Raw genomic sequence first — 18,703 nt, 5'->3', positions numbered from 1 at the left:
TCAGTTGCTAGCCACCAGTGCAGCCTGTGGCTGCAACTGTAACCAGTGAGGCAGGGAAGGCCTCAAAACTTGCCTGGACCCTCTGGCCTCCAGTGTTGCTCGGAGGCTGTCTCCAAGTAGCTGGCCCAATCGCATTGTGAGGCACATAGGACAATCAGTAAATTCTAGTCAACCTCTGTTAGTTAGCCTTAATAGGTTATTTATTTATCCTAATTGGCTACCCACTGCTTGCAGGCTGGTATCCCTTACGCCCCCGACCCTGCCTCCAGGAAAATACTTGGGAGGTTGTTGGGGATGGTGGCTGCAAATCAACATGCCAGCTGGTGGCATGAATCTTTACACCCACCTGCCTCCATACTCGATAAGGGCAAAAATTTTTCCCCTTGTTTTCTTCTTGCAATTTTATAATCTCCTTCTTCCTATTATATACAATCCTGCACACCTCTATCAGATCACCACTCTGATATCCCCTTTCAAAAGTGAAGGACTCAAATTTATCATCTCTTTCCTCATACTTGATACCTTGAAGACTTGGAATCACCATTATGTCTCTTCTTTGTACCTCATTCTAAGATTTGAAAGTCACCCTGGGCAGGTGTAGGGCAGCATGATACAATAAGAGAGTGGAATTTACCACCCTGTTCTCACCATTCTTCCAGCCACCACCATTTTAGTTGGAGTGTTCAGGAAAAGCTTCATGCTTCATTGTAATTAGGGATCAAATGCACTTTGCAAACACCGATATATTATGAATTCTTCCAATAATCATACCAGATGTAGAGCAGCCAAACCAATGGCCCTTAAAAGGTTTCCTTAAAGCTGCTTTAAAAGCAGAGCAGGTACATACAAACATAGGAAATAGGAGCAGAAGTAGGCCATTCGGCCCTTTGAGCCTGCCCTGCTATTCTATAAGATCATGGCTGACCTGTTTGTGTTTTGAATTTCACATTCCCATCTACCCCTACAACCTTTGATTCCCTTGCCTAACAAGAATCTATCTACCTCCACCTTAAAAATATTCAGCGACCCCACCTCCACTGCCTTCTGTGGCAGAGAGTTCCAAAGTCACAGGACCTTCTGAGAGAAAAAACTTCTCCTCATCTCTGTCCTAAAAGGGTGACCCCTAATTTTAAAACAGTGCTCCCTAGTTCTGATCTCACCCACAAGAGGAAACATTCTTTCGGCATCCACTTTGTCAAGGCCGTTTAGGATCTTATATACTTCAATCAAGTCACCCCTGATTCTTCTAAACTCCAGTGGAAAAAGGCCTAGTCTTTCCAACCTTTCCTCATAACTTGCTCAATCCAGGTATCAATCTAGTAAACCTCTTCTAAACCTCCTCCAACGCATTTACATCCTTCTTTAAATAAGGAGACCAAAACTGCATATAGTATTCGAGATGTGGTCTCACTAATGCCCTGTATAACTGAAGCATAACATCTTTACTTTTATGTTCAATTCCTCTCACAATAAAGGATAGCATTCCATTAGTCTTCTTAATTACTTGCTCTACCTGCATACTAACATTTTGTGACTCATGCTCAAGAACACCTAGATCCCTCTGCAACTTGGAATTCTGCAGTCGTTTTCCAATTAAGTATTACTCTGCTTTTTTGTTCTTCCTGCCAAAGTGAACAACTTCACATTTTCCCACATTATACTCCATCTGCCAGATTTTTCCCCACTCACTCAACCTATCTATATTTGCCTGCAGCCTCCTTATGTCCTCTTCACAACGTACTTTCGTACCTATCTTTGTGTCATCTGCAAATTTAGCTATCATGCCTTCGCTCTCCTCATCTAAGTCATTGATATAAATTGTGAAATGTTGAGGCCCCAGCACAGGCCCCTGTGGGATACCACTCATCACATCCTGCCAATCAGAAAAAGACCCATTTATGCATACTCTTTATCCACGCTAATATGTTACCATGAGCTTTTATTTTCTGCAGTAACCTTTGATGTGGCACATTAGCAAGTGTCTTCTGGAAACCCAACTGCAGTACATCCACAGGTACTCCTTTACCCATGTTACTTCTTCAAAGAACTCCAATAAATTAGTTTAACATGATTTCCCTTTCACAAAACCATGCTGACTCCTCCTGATTACTTTGAGATTTGCAAAGTGCCCAGCTATAACCTCCTTTATGAATGATTCTAACACTTCCTCCATGACAGACATCAAGCTAACTGGCCTACAGTTTCCTGCTTTCTGCCTCCCTCCTTTCTTGAATAGAGGGGTAATATTTGCTACTTTCCAGTCTGGTGGAACCTTTCCAGAATCTAGTGAATTTTTGAAAATTAACACAACACATCTACTGCCTAGGATGAAGCCCATCAGGACCCAGAAACTTGTCAGCCAGCAGCTCCATCAGTTTGCTCAGCTCTGCTTACCTAGTGATTGTAATTTCTCTTCTCCCTTCCACCTCCTAATTTACAGCTATTAATGGAACGCTTTTTGTATCCTCTATAGTGAAGACTGAAGCAAAATATTTATTCATTTCATCCGCCATTTCCTTATTATCCATTTTTAACTCCCCATTCTCACTCTCTAGACAACCGACGCTCACTTTATTTACTCATTTCTTTTTTAAATGCCTCTAGAAATGCTTGCTTTCCATTTTTATATTTCTAGCTAGCTTCTTCTCATACTCTAATTTCTTCCTCCTGATTAACTATTCTCTGCCACTAAGTCATTCTCTGCCATTCTTTATATTCTGACCAATCATCAGACCTGCCACTCATCTTTGTGCAGTTATATGTTTTTTCCTTAAGTTTGATGCTTTCCTTAACTTATTTAGTTAACCACGGCTTATAGTAGGAATATACTTATTCTGAGTATTCTGAAATATCCCCTTAAATGTCTGCCACTGCTTCTCTATTGATCTTTCCTCTAGCCTAGTAACCCAGTTCACTTTAGCTAGCTCAGCTTTCATGCCACATAGTTTCCTTTATTTAAATTTAAAATACTAGTCTTAGATCCACTCTTCTCCCTTTCAAACTGGATGTAAAATTCAATCATATTGTGGTCACTGCTACCTTATGGTGTCTTCACTCTGATGTCATTAATTAATGCTGTCATATTACACAATTACAAAATTTCTTTGTGATTTTTGTGAGGCCATCACTGCTATTACTATTTCAGGAAATCAAGTCATCTGAGGAGCGGGCAGGAAAGTGCAGCCGAAGCCCAAGATAAGCCATGATTGTAATGACGGGCAGAGTAAGCTCAGAGTAGACAGAGTATGGACTTTTCCTGCTCCTATTTTTTGTATTCTTGCTCCTCTTGACAATGTAAAAATTGACCCTCTTAATCCTCTCCCATGCAATTAGAAAATCCTGGCTCAACTCTGAAGAGTTGCTGGCTTTCCTGTTCCCACTATGATGACGAGGAATACAACATTTAGTGTTAGTGACAATAGATTTTCAATGGGTATCATTAAACCTTTTATTGACCTCTTCAGAAACATCTGGCTAAGTGAAACAAACACACAAGGCTTATATGCAAAAACTAAATGGGCTGTTATTTCCATCCTGTTTTAAATTTGCAAATATTAGTTTAAAAGAAACTAATAGCTAATAGATGTTCTGAAGAAGAGCCATATGGACTCGAAACATTAACTCTATCTTTCTCTCCACAGATACTGTCAGACCTGCTGAGTTTTTCCAGCAATTTTTGTTTTTGTTTCAGATTTCCAGCATCCGCAGTATTTTGCTTTTAGCTTATAGATGTTGTTGCACTGATGGCTTTTGAAAATATGCCATGTGAAATTTCTGAAAACATTTCATGGTGCAAGCAGATAGACAAACATATTACAGCATTCATACAAAGGAAGGCAAAAGACAACTTTAAAACTGCTGCAAATGTTTCTCCTTTTGAGCATTTCTTTCACATTCACTAAGCAATTCAAAGATTTAATTAGCCTGACTATTGTTACAGATAAACCCATGACATTATTTGCAAAAATGTATTTTTATTGTCACAGTTTTCTCCCCTCCTCATGTGAACTCTTTGCCTGGCACAATTCCATGGCCATCTCTGGGACAGCATCACGTCAGTAAACGGCAAACATGAGCAGACACCCTGGCCAAGTTTCCTCTCCCTAGTCTAACTGTAGCACTTTCACTATTGCCATTGTTGAAATCAGCTAACTAAATACAGACCAGGGATTGAAAAATAGAAGAAAGCTAACATGGAGAAGGCAGACAAACTGGTCTAACTGTCAGAGCCTAACAAGTGACTGCATCAGCTGCAGCACTGCAAGGCAAGTGGAAAACATTAGAGATAGAAAAATAGAAATGTGTTAAAACTATCAGGAACATTAAAAGTAACATTCTTAAAGGGAAAATAATCTGAATAAAATAATAAAGCCAGTTTTAGGATAGGTAAAGAGATAATGGATTATATGTAGAAACAAACACAATTTTTTTTTTAGCTGTGGCAATAGATTCAAATGGTCTTTTAAGAAGCAGATGGGCTTTATAATGGATAATTAGGGTGGAAATATTAGGCAAGATCAAGAGATGGAAGATGTGTTGAATAGATTCTTCACATCTGTTTTCATAATTGAAGGCTATCGGCTATTTCCATATCCAGTAAAACTGAAATTTGCAGTAATGTACAAATAGTGTGCATATATAGCAATATAAGTAAGCATCCTCAAAGAATGGAAATAAGAAAGAATTTGGTTAATAATTTTGGGACCTCTATCTATTTACTTCAGAGCAACACAGATTTCGAGGTAAGCTGATAGGATTACATAGAATATATGGCACATCAACAGACCATTCAGCCCAATCGTTCTATGCTGGTGGGAAGGCCCTACTTGATTCTCCTTCCATCTTTTCTTGTCTAAATCTATTAACATAATCCTCTATTCTCTTCTCCCCATATGCTTCTTTAGCTTCCTAGAGAATTCTGGGGCAGAATTTTTTGCCTGTCGGGTGGGCAGGCCCGACCCAATCTCTGGTGGGCGGGGAGCCGATCCCCACCAGAGAAGTGGGCCCCGCCGCCATTTTACGTGGGCAGGCCAATTAAGGCCCACCTATCATGACATCCGGTGGGAAGCGCTATGCGCTTCCTGTGTGGGTGGGGGAGATTTCCCAAAAGTGAGAGTGCGCTCTTTCATGCATGTGCACGAAACAGCGCACATTTCCCTGAGGCTAAGTGCTGCCTCAGGGAGATCGCTTATACTTTTAAAAATATTAAAAATTGAAAAAAAGAAATTCCTTAACATGTCCCCTCATGTGACATGAAATGGGACATGTGCATAATTTACATTAAAAGTTTATTAAACCTTTTTAAACCCTGCATGAAACCTCATCCCGCCGATGGATGAGGTCTCATGTTTTTTCTATTTGCCGCTGGGGCTCCTGGCCTGCCCACCAACCTTAAGGTTGGACAGGCAGGTCCTTTAATTGTATAATTGATCCTGTCAATGGCCTCATTTGGCCATTGACAGGTCGGCGGGCGCACAGCTGATTTTGCTGCGGGCCCACCTTCCTGAAAATTTAAATGGACCGGGATGACGTCGGGGGTTCCGCCCAATTTCATCCTGTGTCATTTTATGTGTCGGCGAGCAGGCCCCGCCTCCTGCTCACCGGCGGCAAAATTCTGCCCCTGGAGTTCAGTGCTGTGGTGGGTGGGTGCTGACTCTCTGTATGTCCTCAAGAGGGAGCTGGACCAATTCCTGACTGGGGCAGGGATGCACCATATACTCTAGCCTGGTAACCCAGTTCACTTCAGCTAGTTTAGTTTTCATTTCCACATAGTTGCCCTTATTTAAATTTAAAATACCAGTCTTAGACCCACTCTTTTTCCTTTCAAACTGGATGTAAAATTCAATCATATTGTGGTTGCTGCTACGTAGTGGTACCTTCACTCTTGAGGTCATTAATCAAGACAAGTGTCTTTATAGGCAATGTTTGGCCCATGTGATCTCCTTGACTGGATTTGATCACCTGAGGGAGTCAGAAAGAATTGTAGAGAATATTTTTCCCCTTTTGTTTTTTTCGACGCTTTCCCTCCACCCCCAGGGGATTTACATGGTTCAGGGCTGGGTATGAGGTAATAGGGGCTTGTGGGGGGCAGGGGGAGGTTGGGGGCAGAAAGCTTTCAGCCATGATGGTCCAGCCATTGTGATGTGAGGTAAACTTGATGACTATCTGGTCTTTTCATGCCTAACAATTTTGTATGTTTGTATCAATGCAGCAGTTAGAACCCTTGCCAAGAATAACAGCTTTGCAAAATATTTCCTCTTGTGCTGTGAAAAGATAAGTTATATATGCAACCCAAATCATTATTTGATAGGCAGAGGAGAATCTAAATATTCAAAAAAGAAGGTTAAGAGAAAACAGGGAACTACAGGCCAGTTAGCTTAACATCAGTCATTGGGAAAGTACTGGAATCTATTCAAGTCTTAACAATGTACTTAGAAGATCATAGTATGATCAGACAAAGTCAACATGGCTTTAACAAAAGGGGAATCTTGTTAGACAAGTTTATTCGAGTTTTTTGAGGGTGTAACTAGTGGGGTAGATAAAGGGGAGCCAGCGGATGTAGTATACCTGGATTTCCAAAAGGGATTTGTGAAGATGCCACACAAAAGGTTAATAGGCAAGATACATTAGCATGGATTTGTTAATAGACAGGAAACAAAGGGTAATCATAAATGGGGCATTCTCAAGTTGGCAGATTGTGATGCAAGGATCAGTGTTGGGGCCTCAGCTACTTATCTATGTTTAGCTATCTATATTCATGACTTAGACAAAGAGACAGAGAGTAATGTATCTAAGTTTGCAGACGATACAAAACTAGGTGGAAATGTAATTTGTGAGGAGGACACAGAAAGGCTGCAAAAAATATAGACAGATTAAGTGAGTAGGCAATAAGGTGGCAGATGGAGTATAATGTGGGGAAGTGTGAAGTTATTTGTTTTGGTCATAAGAATAGAAAAGCAGAATTTTTTTAAAGGTGTGAAACTTGTAAATGTTGATGTTCAGAGATACTTGGAACTCAAGGTTAACATGCAGCTACAGCAAGCAATTAAGAAGGCAAATAACATGTTGTCCTTTACTGCAAGGGGATCAGTGTACAAGAATAAGGAAGTCTTGCTACAATTCTACAGGGCTTTGGTGAAACCACACTTGGAGGACTATGTGCAGTTTTGGTCTCCATATTTAAAGAAGATATATACATGCATTGGAGACAGTACAGCAGATGTTCATTAGATTGGTTCTTAGGATGAGAGTTGTCCTGTGATGAGAGGTTGAGTAAATTGAGCATATATTCACTGGAATTTAGAAGAAGGAGAGGTGATCTCATTGAAACATTCAAGATTCTGAAGGGGTTTGAAGGGTAGACACTGAGAGGCTATTTCTGCTGGCTAAGGAATCTAAAACATGGGGGCACAGACTCAGGGTAAATGGTTGATCATTTAGGACTGAGATGAGGAGAAATTTATTTATTCAAAGACTTGTGAATCTTTGGAATACCCCATAGGGTTGTGGATGCTCCACCACTGAATATATGTAAGGCTGGGATCGACAGATCTTTGGTCTCTATGGGAAAGAAGGGATATGGTGAGTGGGCAGGAAAGTGGAGCTGAAGCCCAAGATCAGCCATGATTGTACTGAGCAAGGGAGCAGGCTTGATGAGCTGTATGTTCTATTCCAGCTCCGATCTCTTGATTCTTGTAAGAGGGAAGATTGACCAAGAAATTTCATTGGAAGTTAAATGTGACTACGCAGCTTAAAAAGTATAACAAAGCATAACAAATTGACACTGTTTTATATGAGAAGAAATCATGTCCTCAATCTATTAGAAATATTAGGTGTCCATTTTAATTAGATGGCCATGAGACAAAAAAAAACTGACTAACTGAAATATTTCTGAAGTTTAAATGTGTATATCATCTTTGGACGGCATGATAACTCTTGCAATTTCTAAGTAAAGGTTGTTTTTAATGACTAGTCCAATTTCTTTATTTAAAACATACTTAATCAAAAATGATAAAAATGATAAATGCATAAATGATAAAAGCAAAGAATCTAAATTCAGAATAATTTAATTTGTGTAAATTAAAAATTATACCAGTGATCTGAGGAATGGACATATAAGCATAAATGTAGAAATTAAAATGTTTTAACTGGTATTTATAATACATAATTGCCTATTTGAATCTAAGCAAATGAAAAAAAACTTATGAAAATATTGCGATTATCATGTTGTAATAAAGATATGATGCAAAAAACAGATGTAGTAACTTGGTTGTCACTAGTGAAGGGTTCAATACCTTTGCTTTTCTTAGTAGTCTCTGTAGCTCATGTTGAGGTAGTAGACCATGATTTTTGACAAACATGGGCATCTCTGGTGGCCAGTGTGTCTGGTAGTAAACAGTGCCATGGATCTCCATGTAGTTATTAATAACTTCAAGATACTTCGCCTTTCCCTGAAGAGCACAAAATTAATGATAGTCAATAACATCTAAAGAAATAATCTCAAACAGAATAAGGTATGCTATTACATTGATGATCCATAGCATACAAACTGTTTAGCATTGTCTCTGCAGAATATCAATCCAGCTTCTCTGTGTTTTTATGATGTGCTGAAGTATTAGTTGAAATATGTGTTGTGATCACACATTTCAATGAAAGCTTAATGGGATCAGATAATTTATATTGATGACTGACCTTGCAGTTGTAGCTGTCTACCACTCCTATAACTGTTGTTTTGAACCTAATTAACAGTCAATACTGCCACTTTCCTGGCCAATTATTCCTCTTGGCTGTGCCATGTGTAGATGCCATCGCTACCTAAGACAAATATGTGGACTCTTAGAGAAATCCACACTCTGATGAAAGTTGATGATTGATGATAGTGCCGTTAAATATATTAGAAACTGGTAGAAAATCCAAAATAAAAGTGGAAATCAGAACAGGCATTTTTATACAGGACTAGGAAAAATAGAAAAGGAACACAATGAGATTTTGTAAAAAGCAAGAAAAAACAATGCATTTTTCAACCATATAATTTGCAGCAAAGATTGTTATTTTTTATGTCTCATATACAGTGAAACCATTTGAAATAAAAACCGTGAAGTAAAAATGTATTGACATAGTGAATCATTTATACAACTCAACGTACATTTATAGTTTTCTCACTGAAAAGAACTCACAACTCATACATTGACAAATACTGTAGATAGGCACTTTGCATTATAAAATTATGCTCACTCATTTGATACAGGTCTTTCACCAGATGAGGACTCTTGTAATGATGTCTCATATTCACAACATACTGAGTTGCTTATTTTCCACCTGTTGTTTCTGTTATTTGCATTTCACAAAATAACTACAGTACGGTGTCAATCTGGTTGCATCCTTAATATTGTAATGTCTTTCTGAACTTAAGGAACTAAACAGATCATTTATGGCCCTGACTTTGCTGTATGAATAATGGTGAGGCTCAAGGATGTGTTAGCAACAAGAAAATCCATGCTTGTAACAAGTAAAAAAGCTCATAAGATACTACATTCTAACCACTTTCCTGTATGCCTCAGAAACCTGCTGGACAATAAGTAAAGATCTGTGAAGGAAAATAAAGGTCTTTGAAATGTTGATGCTAAGACTGGCTGCTTAAAATTCTACATACAGACCATAAGACATATGAAGGGGCACTTGAAATTGCAAGAGCAAAAAGATCTCTAAAAAGTGACGTCCAGAAAATAAAATGTCAGTATTTCAGCTATTTGATCAGAGCTGAAAAGCTACAGAGATCTCTTCCAGAGGATAAAGTAAAGGGCAGCAGAAAGATGGGTTGACCTAGGCAGGGGTAGTTGGCTGGCAGATGTCACAGAGCGGTTGCAGATGAGGTATAGTGGATGTATGAGGATAGCACAAGACAGATGAGTGCGATGTACCATGACAGCCGATCTCCCGGTGGGATTAGCTACAAAAGCAGCAGTATCAGCATTCACCGTTATTAAGAGGTAAATCAGTGAGCAATTTTTTGTGACCAGGCATCTGCAGTTAACTCTACAAGTTGCTGCCCAATTTGCCCTTCTCAGCCAAAAGTTTATCTATACTGGTACCTCACTGAGAGACTCATTAAAACACATAAAGGGCATGAGTTGCTGTACTTACTCACCAGTCACCCACTGATGCAAGGGGGCCTAACTCCAGACACATAGGCCAGAATTTTCGGGTCAGCGAGTGGGGGTGGGCTCCGCTCGCTGACGCTTAAAATGACACGTGGTGATGTCGGGCGTAAGTCCCGACATCACCGCACATCATTCCGATGTTCAGTTCAGCGGGCGCGCACTAGAGTCGGCTGCGCGCCCACCTAACTGTTAAAGACCTATTAAGGCTATTTAAATATCAATTAAAATACTTAACTTAGCTGCCCATCCATGGGCGGGATGAGGTTTCATGAAGGTTTTTAAAGTTTAATAAAATTTTTTGATAAAATTCATTGACATGTCCCAGCTCATGTGAACTATCACATGAGGGGACATGTCTTAAAATTTTTTTCCATCTTTATTAAAATTTTTAGGAACCAAACCAGCTCTGCGCCTCAGGGAGATTTCTGCACTCTTATGCGCATGCGCACGAAAGAGCGCAGGCCCCGACTCAGCCTACTCCCCCTGCCTGCACAGGGTGCACTCAGCGCTTCCGGGTGCACATCATGCTGGGCGGGCCTGAATTGGCCCACCCTCATCAAATGGCGGCACGCAGCTGACTGTGAGCGGCGATTGGCTGCGTGCACGCCCGGTCCCGTCCAACCCCCACGCCCCCCCTCCACCGTTGGGGAGAAAATTATCCCCATAAAGTGGCTCCTGCTGGCTGCAAGAACCTGAAGACAAACTGGGTAATTCCAGTCAGTCTCCTTTAATTGGCCTCATTTGGCTCTTAATGAGGCATGATGGCTAACCCCGTGTGTAAGTGGGTCATGTTGTTGCACCCTCCCCCACCCCGATCCTGCCTCTGCAACCATGGCCTGGAAGGGGGCCGAAGCTGGGGAACCCCCTGTGTCGGCTGGAGGGGCAATTTAGTTGCTCCCACCTCCGATTCCAGCTCAGGAAGGGGCCAAAACCCATCCAAGGTGTTTGTTCTAAGCTGTGCTTTATGTAAATATGGAAATACGTTCAGCCACTTCATTCAGTTGTTGTGTACTGGAGAAATTTTTCCTTAAGTCATAGATTATTAACTTATGTTGAGCTTTGACACTTATTTATAAGACCAGAAACATGTTTAGATAATTAAAATATGTTGTATATGTAGCTAGATATGAAATATCAGTAGCTGTGTTTCCTGAGGAAACAAAGGTTCTCTAATCCCTAATTCAGGTATATGTTAGTTAAAGGCTGAGTGTGAAAGAAACTTTTCCTTTTACCTGTGTGACGTTAATGTTAGTCCTGAACAAGGGCCCATAACCTTAAAAGTAGAGCAAGGCTGTTTAGGAGCACTTTTTCACATAAAGAGTGGTGGAAATCCGATACTCTCTTTCTAAAAAGCTGGTGAGGCTAGGAATTTTGTTAGGAAAACATACCTAGTGTTATATAGCCAAGGTGGGTGGTTGGAGTTAGGATAGAGGTCATCCATGATTTAATTGAATGAAGGAAAGGCTGGAAGAGCTGAATATCTTCCCACTGTTCCTATGTTCTTATGTTTCTAATGCAGAAACGCAATACCTTCAAGCTTAAATAGCTTAGCAAGATTTATCAGCAGATTCTGTTCTTTTATTAAATTTTGTTTAAATCACAATAAATCAAACAGGAGGTCAATCAAGCTTTAGGTAAAGAAAGCATTCACGCTAACTTGAGTAAGAATGATTAAATCTGAAAATAATTTTTTATTAGTACCTGCGCAGATGCAGCTATAGGCAAATTCAAAAACGAAGAAAAATAACTGATTTGGCTACAAATTTATTAATGCCAGTTAAATTAATCGAATTTATTCATCATTTTAATAGCTTTTGGTTTTGAACTTATTAGAAGAGATAGGCATTTGTAAAACCAGGTGAAATGACTTGGTGACAGAAAATCCAGTCCCCTCACCGCAACAGCACATTGATAAAATCAATCCTGTGATGCTTCAAAGTAGTGGGGAAATAGCCACTGAAAATGTTTTTTCTAGTTTAAACATTCAAGGCATTGGGCAGAATCATTCCAGATTTGCACTAAGTGTGGGGTAGCAGGTGGGAAAAAGGATGTTTTACCCACCGGCTGTAATGGCGGCTTTACACGCTGTATCATCCCAATCCCGCCTCATTAATCATGCAATCCCGAGAAACACGGCATTTCAATGGCAGGTGGGCTCTCGTTTGCCCGCCAGGCCGTTGCTTCGCTGCTTCATCACGCCGGGCGCCATATTTAAAGTGCAGCCACGTGAACACCTCTCAGGACTGCTGTAAAGAAGACACGGCCTCGAAAGGCAAAGAGACAGCAGACACCCCCCCACCCCCCCAACAACAGCAACCCCGGTTTAACGACACAACCCTTGAGTGCTTTTTGGACGCAGTGGAGGCCTGCTGTGATGTCCTCTACCCCCGCTCTGGTCTCAGGATGGGCAGCAATCTCACTAATCTAGCATGGGACGTGATGGCCAGCGCCAATGCCCTGCCAAAGAGGACAGCCATCCAGTGCCAAAAAAAAATGAATGATCTCCTCCGTTCCGCCAAGGTAAGTCACTCTTCTCATCTCTCAATGCACACACTCACAAACCCATCACACATCCACAGAGATCTCACTCACTGCCAATTCAGGGGACATCACCATTCACTCTCTCACACACACCTTCATTATCCGCTGTTGAAGAGTCATTCGGACTTGAAATGTTAACTGTGTTCCTCTCCACAGATGCTGTCAGACCTGCTGAGTTTTTCCAGCTATTTTTGTTCTTTTTCCTTCATTGTCCTCATCCTGTCCATGGGGCCACTCACCACCCACACATGCCAGGTATACTAATCATCTGAAACAAAAACAAAAATAGCTGGAACAACTCAGCAGGTTTGACAGCATCTGCGGAGAGGAATAGATACTAATCATCTGGCCTGGCAGGTGCGGCTTACACTCTCTCCATCTGTATTCATGCAGGACAAGCTGGCACACAACAAAAGGGAGAAGTCACAGACTGGTGGAGGAATGCCTGAAATCAGGGTCCTCACGGACTTTGAAAATAGAGCCATCCAGTTAGCTGGTAAGGATCTGGATCATTCCTGTGCTGACAGTGAGGTTGGTGGTGATCTACCAAGTGAGGATCCAGCAGTGCAACATCCACCAAACAACCATGCTGTGAGTGATGTGTCCTGTTTTGCAGTCTCCTGCCATGCACTAATTATCTCTCCTTGTTTTTACAGGCACATCTGGGAAACAGCTGATGGAGCCAATGACCCAGGGCCTCCAATCGAGCCCCGAAGAAACCTCTGAAGAGGAATCAGAAGGCACCTTCATCGAAGACCCATCATAGCGCTCACCCATACCCTCCACCAGCAGAGACACACACCACTTTGGGACTTAGCTTTAGAGTAGCCTCGGGATCACAATCTGGTGAGCGCATCGCACTTTCTGATCCACATCAGGTGGCAGAAGGGATTTCCCAGGTCTCTGGCACTGGAAGGACTGCTGGAGGCTGTAAGTCTGCTGTGTCCGAGTCAGATGAGGAGCCTCTGGACTCAATCATACCTCAATTGCTGGAGCTGCAAAGGCAAACTCAGGAACATTAGGAAGGGATGTCTGCTGCACTCCTTAGCTGTAAGGCACAATGGAGGAGTCCGTCTGCCTTCAGTCTGAGGTGATAGCACTGACATGCCAATGCACTGATGTCAGTGCTGTTAGGATGGCGGCCGCCATGAAGACCTTGGTCCAGGACATCATTCCTGAACTACTGTGTGGGCTGAACTCCATCGCTTGATGCCATAGTTGGCCTCCAACAGTGTATATGCTAGAGGGGTGCTGTGCAGCTCGATCTCACTCCAGCTACCCCATCTCCTCAGAGGTCAGCCAGAGCACCCTTAGAGAGGAGGAGGATCAGCCAGGTGCATACCCTGGGGCCATCCACCCAGGTGACTCCGGGAGTGTCCGGCCCATCTGAACCCTCTCTTCCTGTGACCCCAGCAGCTTCTGCTCCACAGGCCGAGGAAGATGCCACTGCCATACAGCAGGACCCCAAAAGGAGGCCAGGGCCCTCTAGGTCTTGGTCCACCAGATGGTGCCCGCCAAGGTCATCACAGACAGGGTGTAGCAGAAAGCAGGTTTCCTCCACCTCTGCTGTGGATGTCAGGGGAGCACCAAGATGTAGCAGCAGGGTTAGGAGGATGTAACTCTTTCGAGTTAAAACCAATAAAACCAAATTAACAAAATTAAGAAGATGTAATTGCACAGCCTGGGCATGGGTGTTAATCACATGTACATAATGTTCACTATTGTAAATAAACTCACAAGAATATCTCCCTGCCTATGGCTCCTTCTTCTGATGAGCAGTGTTCCTTAACTCAGATGTGAAATCTTGGTTCCTGCACAAGATATAGGCAGGTGTCTCAGTCCATGGCCTCTTCCCTGCACTTTGTGCAGCCTTCAGATGAAAGTGTTGGTCCTGCTTCACAATCAGTGGACACATCACTGGTGCCTGCACCTTGATGATGCTGGTCATTGCTGTCAGAATGTTGTGGGCAGGCATCACAGAGTTCCGTCATTCTCTCTGTGTGCTCTCAGCACCTTTAAGGCAGGGCTGGCCCCCATCTCTTCAGAATCTGTGACCGATGGCGCTGTGCTCCTGAAGGGGTCAGGTACTGAAGGCTGACTAAGTATCAATTGCATTTAATGTTTCACGATATGACCCAGATCACAGAGTACAAGTGAGCTGCCCTCGACCACACAAGAGTCAAACATTCACAGAGGTAATGTGAAGATCTACGGAGTGGGTTCATTGCCTGTCATCATTACTCTCCTGGAACTGAGTGATTACTGGGGCCTCTGCTGCTCTCCATCATAGGAGCATAATCACAGAGGGTATGTGCACTGCCATTAGTCAGACTGGAGTCAAACATTCACAGGTACAACATGATGATCTATGGCGCCTCCTTACTGCATGTTGTCATCATCCTCCACAAGTCGAGCATCTATGCGAGCCTCCCGAGCACGCCTGCCTCGTCTGGCTTGTGCAAGGGCCTCATTGCCGTCATCGTTGCCTTCGAGGATGTCCTCACCCTCATTCCCATCGATGTACTCCTCATTGGAGGAGATGTTCAGATCCTCCATCTCCTCTTCAGCCAGCTCCTCTCCCTGTTGCAGCGCCACGTTGTAAAGGGTGCAGTAGGCAATGACGTGACACCCTCTGTGGACTGTATTGCAGGGCTCCACCAGACTGGTCCAGGCACCGGAACCTCAGTTTCAGTATCCCAATGGTTTTATCCACCAAGGTGCAAGTTGCAGCATGAGCCTCATTATACCTTCACTCTGCTGCAGTCTGAGATCGTTGCACGGGTGTCATCGGCCTTTGTCCCTGAGGAGCCATCCCTGCAGCCTCTGTGGACCCCGGAATATGTCAGGGACCTGAGACTGACTGAAAATATAGGAGTCGTGGACACTGCCTGGGCATTGTGCGCAGTCCTGCAGGATGCAGTTGTGGCGGTTGCACACCAGCTGAACATTCAGTGAGTGGAAGTCCTTGCAATTGACATGATTGACAGTTGTTGCAATGGAGATCTGAACACCAGGTGAGTGCAGTCGATGGCACCCTGCACCTGTTGGAAACTTGAGATCTGGGAAAATCCCAGCGCTTTTGCTTCCTGGCTTTCCTGGTCCCAAGAGAAATGCACAAAGTTGTGTGCCCTCTTGAAGAGGGCACCCGTGATCTCGTAGATGCATTTGTGCATGGAGACTTGAATATCCCACAGAGGTCACCTGTGGAGTCCTGAAATGAGCCACTGGCATAGAAATTGAGCACCGTGGTCACTTTCACAGCCACTGGCAATGGAAGCCCTCCATGTCCCTTTGGCGCCAAATCCTGCAGTGGTGGCCGATGTGACCAACTGGTTCCCTAGACATGCGCAGTCTTCGGTGACACTGGTTCTCGGCCATTTGCAGGAATGAAAGGCGGTGTCTATAGACTCTGGGTCTAGCTAGGGGCCGAACAGCAATGACTTGCTGTGGCTCTTCAGCCGCATGTGTGGGAGCCGCAGCCGCCCCCTTCTTCCTCAGGGTACTGCTCCTCCCTCTACCCAGCCAGGTGCCTCTGTGGCTCTCTTCTCCCTTGTCTCCACTGTCTGTGTGCCATGAGGCATGCAGGTAGGTCACCAGGCTCCATGCACCTGACGTACTTGTTAGAATCATATTTCTCAAGACTGAAGTTTTCTTTTACAAAATGGGAGGATTTGGCATGATCTGTACATGAGGATGCTAAACTGGGGCTTTGTTAAAAAGGTCATAAGTTCACCTTGGAACTGTAAGCAAGCAGTTTACCTGACCTAAATCACCTGCCCTTTGTGGTGCTTGAAGAAGATCTGGTTGTTTGTCTGATCTGCAGTCATTTTATTTGACGGAGGGAAAAAACTGAAGGAAGGTTGATAACTAGTTGGGAATCACGTGGGAGTGAGGGAAAAAACTTAAGTTGTGAACCTGCTTGTGCTGGAAGGCAGTTTTTGATTAGAGAACAAGCTGAGGAAAGAAGGCTCCCTACCTTGCCTAAAACTGTGTGTGGCTAGCAGCCTGTAGCCAGAGAACCCTCATCTGAGTGTAACCAGTCTGCATTTGGACCCGCAAAGCTGAGAGTTGGTAAATTTCCAAGCATCCACCCGGACCATGGACCATCTGCACACGAGAGACCCTGCGTACTTTATCATTTATTTTATAATGCCCATCCTCCAAAGCCCATCTCTGCAGAGAGACTCTATCTGCTTGTCCTTTATTTGCCTGTATGTGGTCTGTGTGTGTGCGGAGGGAATTCTTTAGAAAGAGATAGATGGTTATTCCCGATTACAATTATGTGTTAACCAATACTTGCAACTTGTTAAAAGAAGTTTTGTTTTAAAAAATAAATTAATAATTCTGAGTTTTTGAAAGAAGCCTGGTCAGAATCTCTTTTCTTCTGCTTACCAGAGGTATAGGTTCAAAATTGGCCATTTTGGTGAGAAAATTAAACATTTAAATTAATGGTATGGCCTGTGGAGTAGTGGGGCTTGATAATTTCCTCCCATTCTGGTCAGAACATACTCCTCCTTCAGGATGAAAGAAAGAGACACCTGGGTTAGCTTGGGTGTTCTAAGAACCTCTTTTAGATAAGTCTGAGGGCCCCTTAACGCATCCCGGAGAGTGCTGGCCACCACTTGGATGGTCAGAGATTAGTGCGCTGTATGGCTGCCTGAAACCCCACCCACCTCTGTCCCACTCCACCTGACTGATTGGCGGCAGCTTTGCCCATTTGGACTGCATGCTCTGCTCTCAGCTCAGGCGCAGGCATTCTCCTAACCCGCACTGCAAAGCTGCACCATTAGCTTGAACCATGGGGGAGACTGGTCCAAACCAGAATGATGACATTGCAAGGGGCTGTGAGCGCCTCCACCAGTGACTGCTCCATGGCCAGCTTTAGCAAGGAGCTTGTACAACTTGCCCAGTCATCCAATTGTTCTGCAGTCCACTAACATGCTCATTATCTTGCAGTCTGTGCCCGAGGGGTGAAAAGCTTTGGAGCACTTGGTGGCAATTTCATGCAGATCAGCTAGAGGCCCAACTCCAAGCATGTCAATGTGGCTGTGCCTCAACTGTCTCAGCTGCGAAGGAATGGTCACTTTATACAAGGTTTCCCTAATGCATAGTCACTTCCCTCCTCCCACCCCGCATGTGCTTGTGCACTACCATCAACAGCAGTGCAGCCCTTAGCACCCCACTCACCTCGCCGAGCACACCTGACACCAACAGGCTGGGAAATTCCACCCATTTTGTTCTGCCCATCAGTAGAATAATATTGGTTCTGTGAAAATCTTTCGTACTGAGTATTATTTCATGGCCTGAAAACCTGTGCCAATGTACACAGAAAAGAACAAAATAAAACAGGGGTTATAAAGGGAAGCTTAATATATTAGATGTTGTGCTTTTGAGTCCCAACAAGATTTTGAAGGTCAGGAGAACTGAGTCAGTGAAGAGTTCTGTACGAGTGACAATGTCTGCCTGGGCAAGCTTGGACTCCACATTCTAAGAAATAGTAAAGCATTACCAGAAAGCATGACACCAACTCGTTCTTATCAGTTCTAGCAGGAAACCATAAGCTCCACATTAGCAGGAGACAGCTAGTCAAATGAAATGTTCAAAATTTATAAGTCACCACTGAGTTCAACACAATCTTATAGTAGTTAAACTTACCTACAATTCTCTATCCTGAGTGTAAGCAGATGAGAACAACAACTATTATTAAACTGACATGGAATCTCAAGGAGGATATTAAGACATTCACAAAAGTTGGGACTAATTTACCACATCAAGGTAGAGTTGAGGAAGCTCTATTTCTAATGTGTGCTATACTTGACTTGGGGTGGTCAACACTGATAGTGGTGATAAAAATGGGTGAAAAGAGCATTCCCCATCATTGTTCATAATATTCATGTGCCCGCTTCCCATAAAATTGAGCTAAGGGCTAAATTGTGCCCAAGGCAGGAAATACACCCCAGTGTGGGCATAAGTGCAAGGAGTGTCACCCACATGCTAGGAGA

At 43.1% G+C, this 18,703-nt stretch overlaps 1 protein-coding gene across 1 annotated transcript in view; it reads right to left on the bottom strand.

Moving 5' to 3' along the window:
• Nucleotides 1-18,703, bottom strand: part of LOC121293660 (alpha-1,6-mannosylglycoprotein 6-beta-N-acetylglucosaminyltransferase B-like) — a 1,251,241-nt gene that overhangs the window by 79,749 nt on the left and 1,152,789 nt on the right. The window contains exons 21-22 of the mRNA XM_041216828.1: nt 16,998-17,003; nt 8,295-8,450 (exon numbers count right to left, since the gene is read on the bottom strand). Coding sequence (XP_041072762.1) covers nt 8,295-8,450; nt 16,998-17,003 — 162 coding nt within the window. The remainder of the gene's footprint in view (nt 1-8,294; nt 8,451-16,997; nt 17,004-18,703) is intronic.

The sequence above is a fragment of the Carcharodon carcharias genome, chromosome 22, assembly GCF_017639515.1.
Source record: "Carcharodon carcharias isolate sCarCar2 chromosome 22, sCarCar2.pri, whole genome shotgun sequence".
Lineage (NCBI taxonomy): Eukaryota > Metazoa > Chordata > Chondrichthyes > Lamniformes > Lamnidae > Carcharodon > Carcharodon carcharias.
Note: the sequence above shows the minus strand (reverse complement) of the source record. Positions and strands in the feature narration are given on the sequence as shown.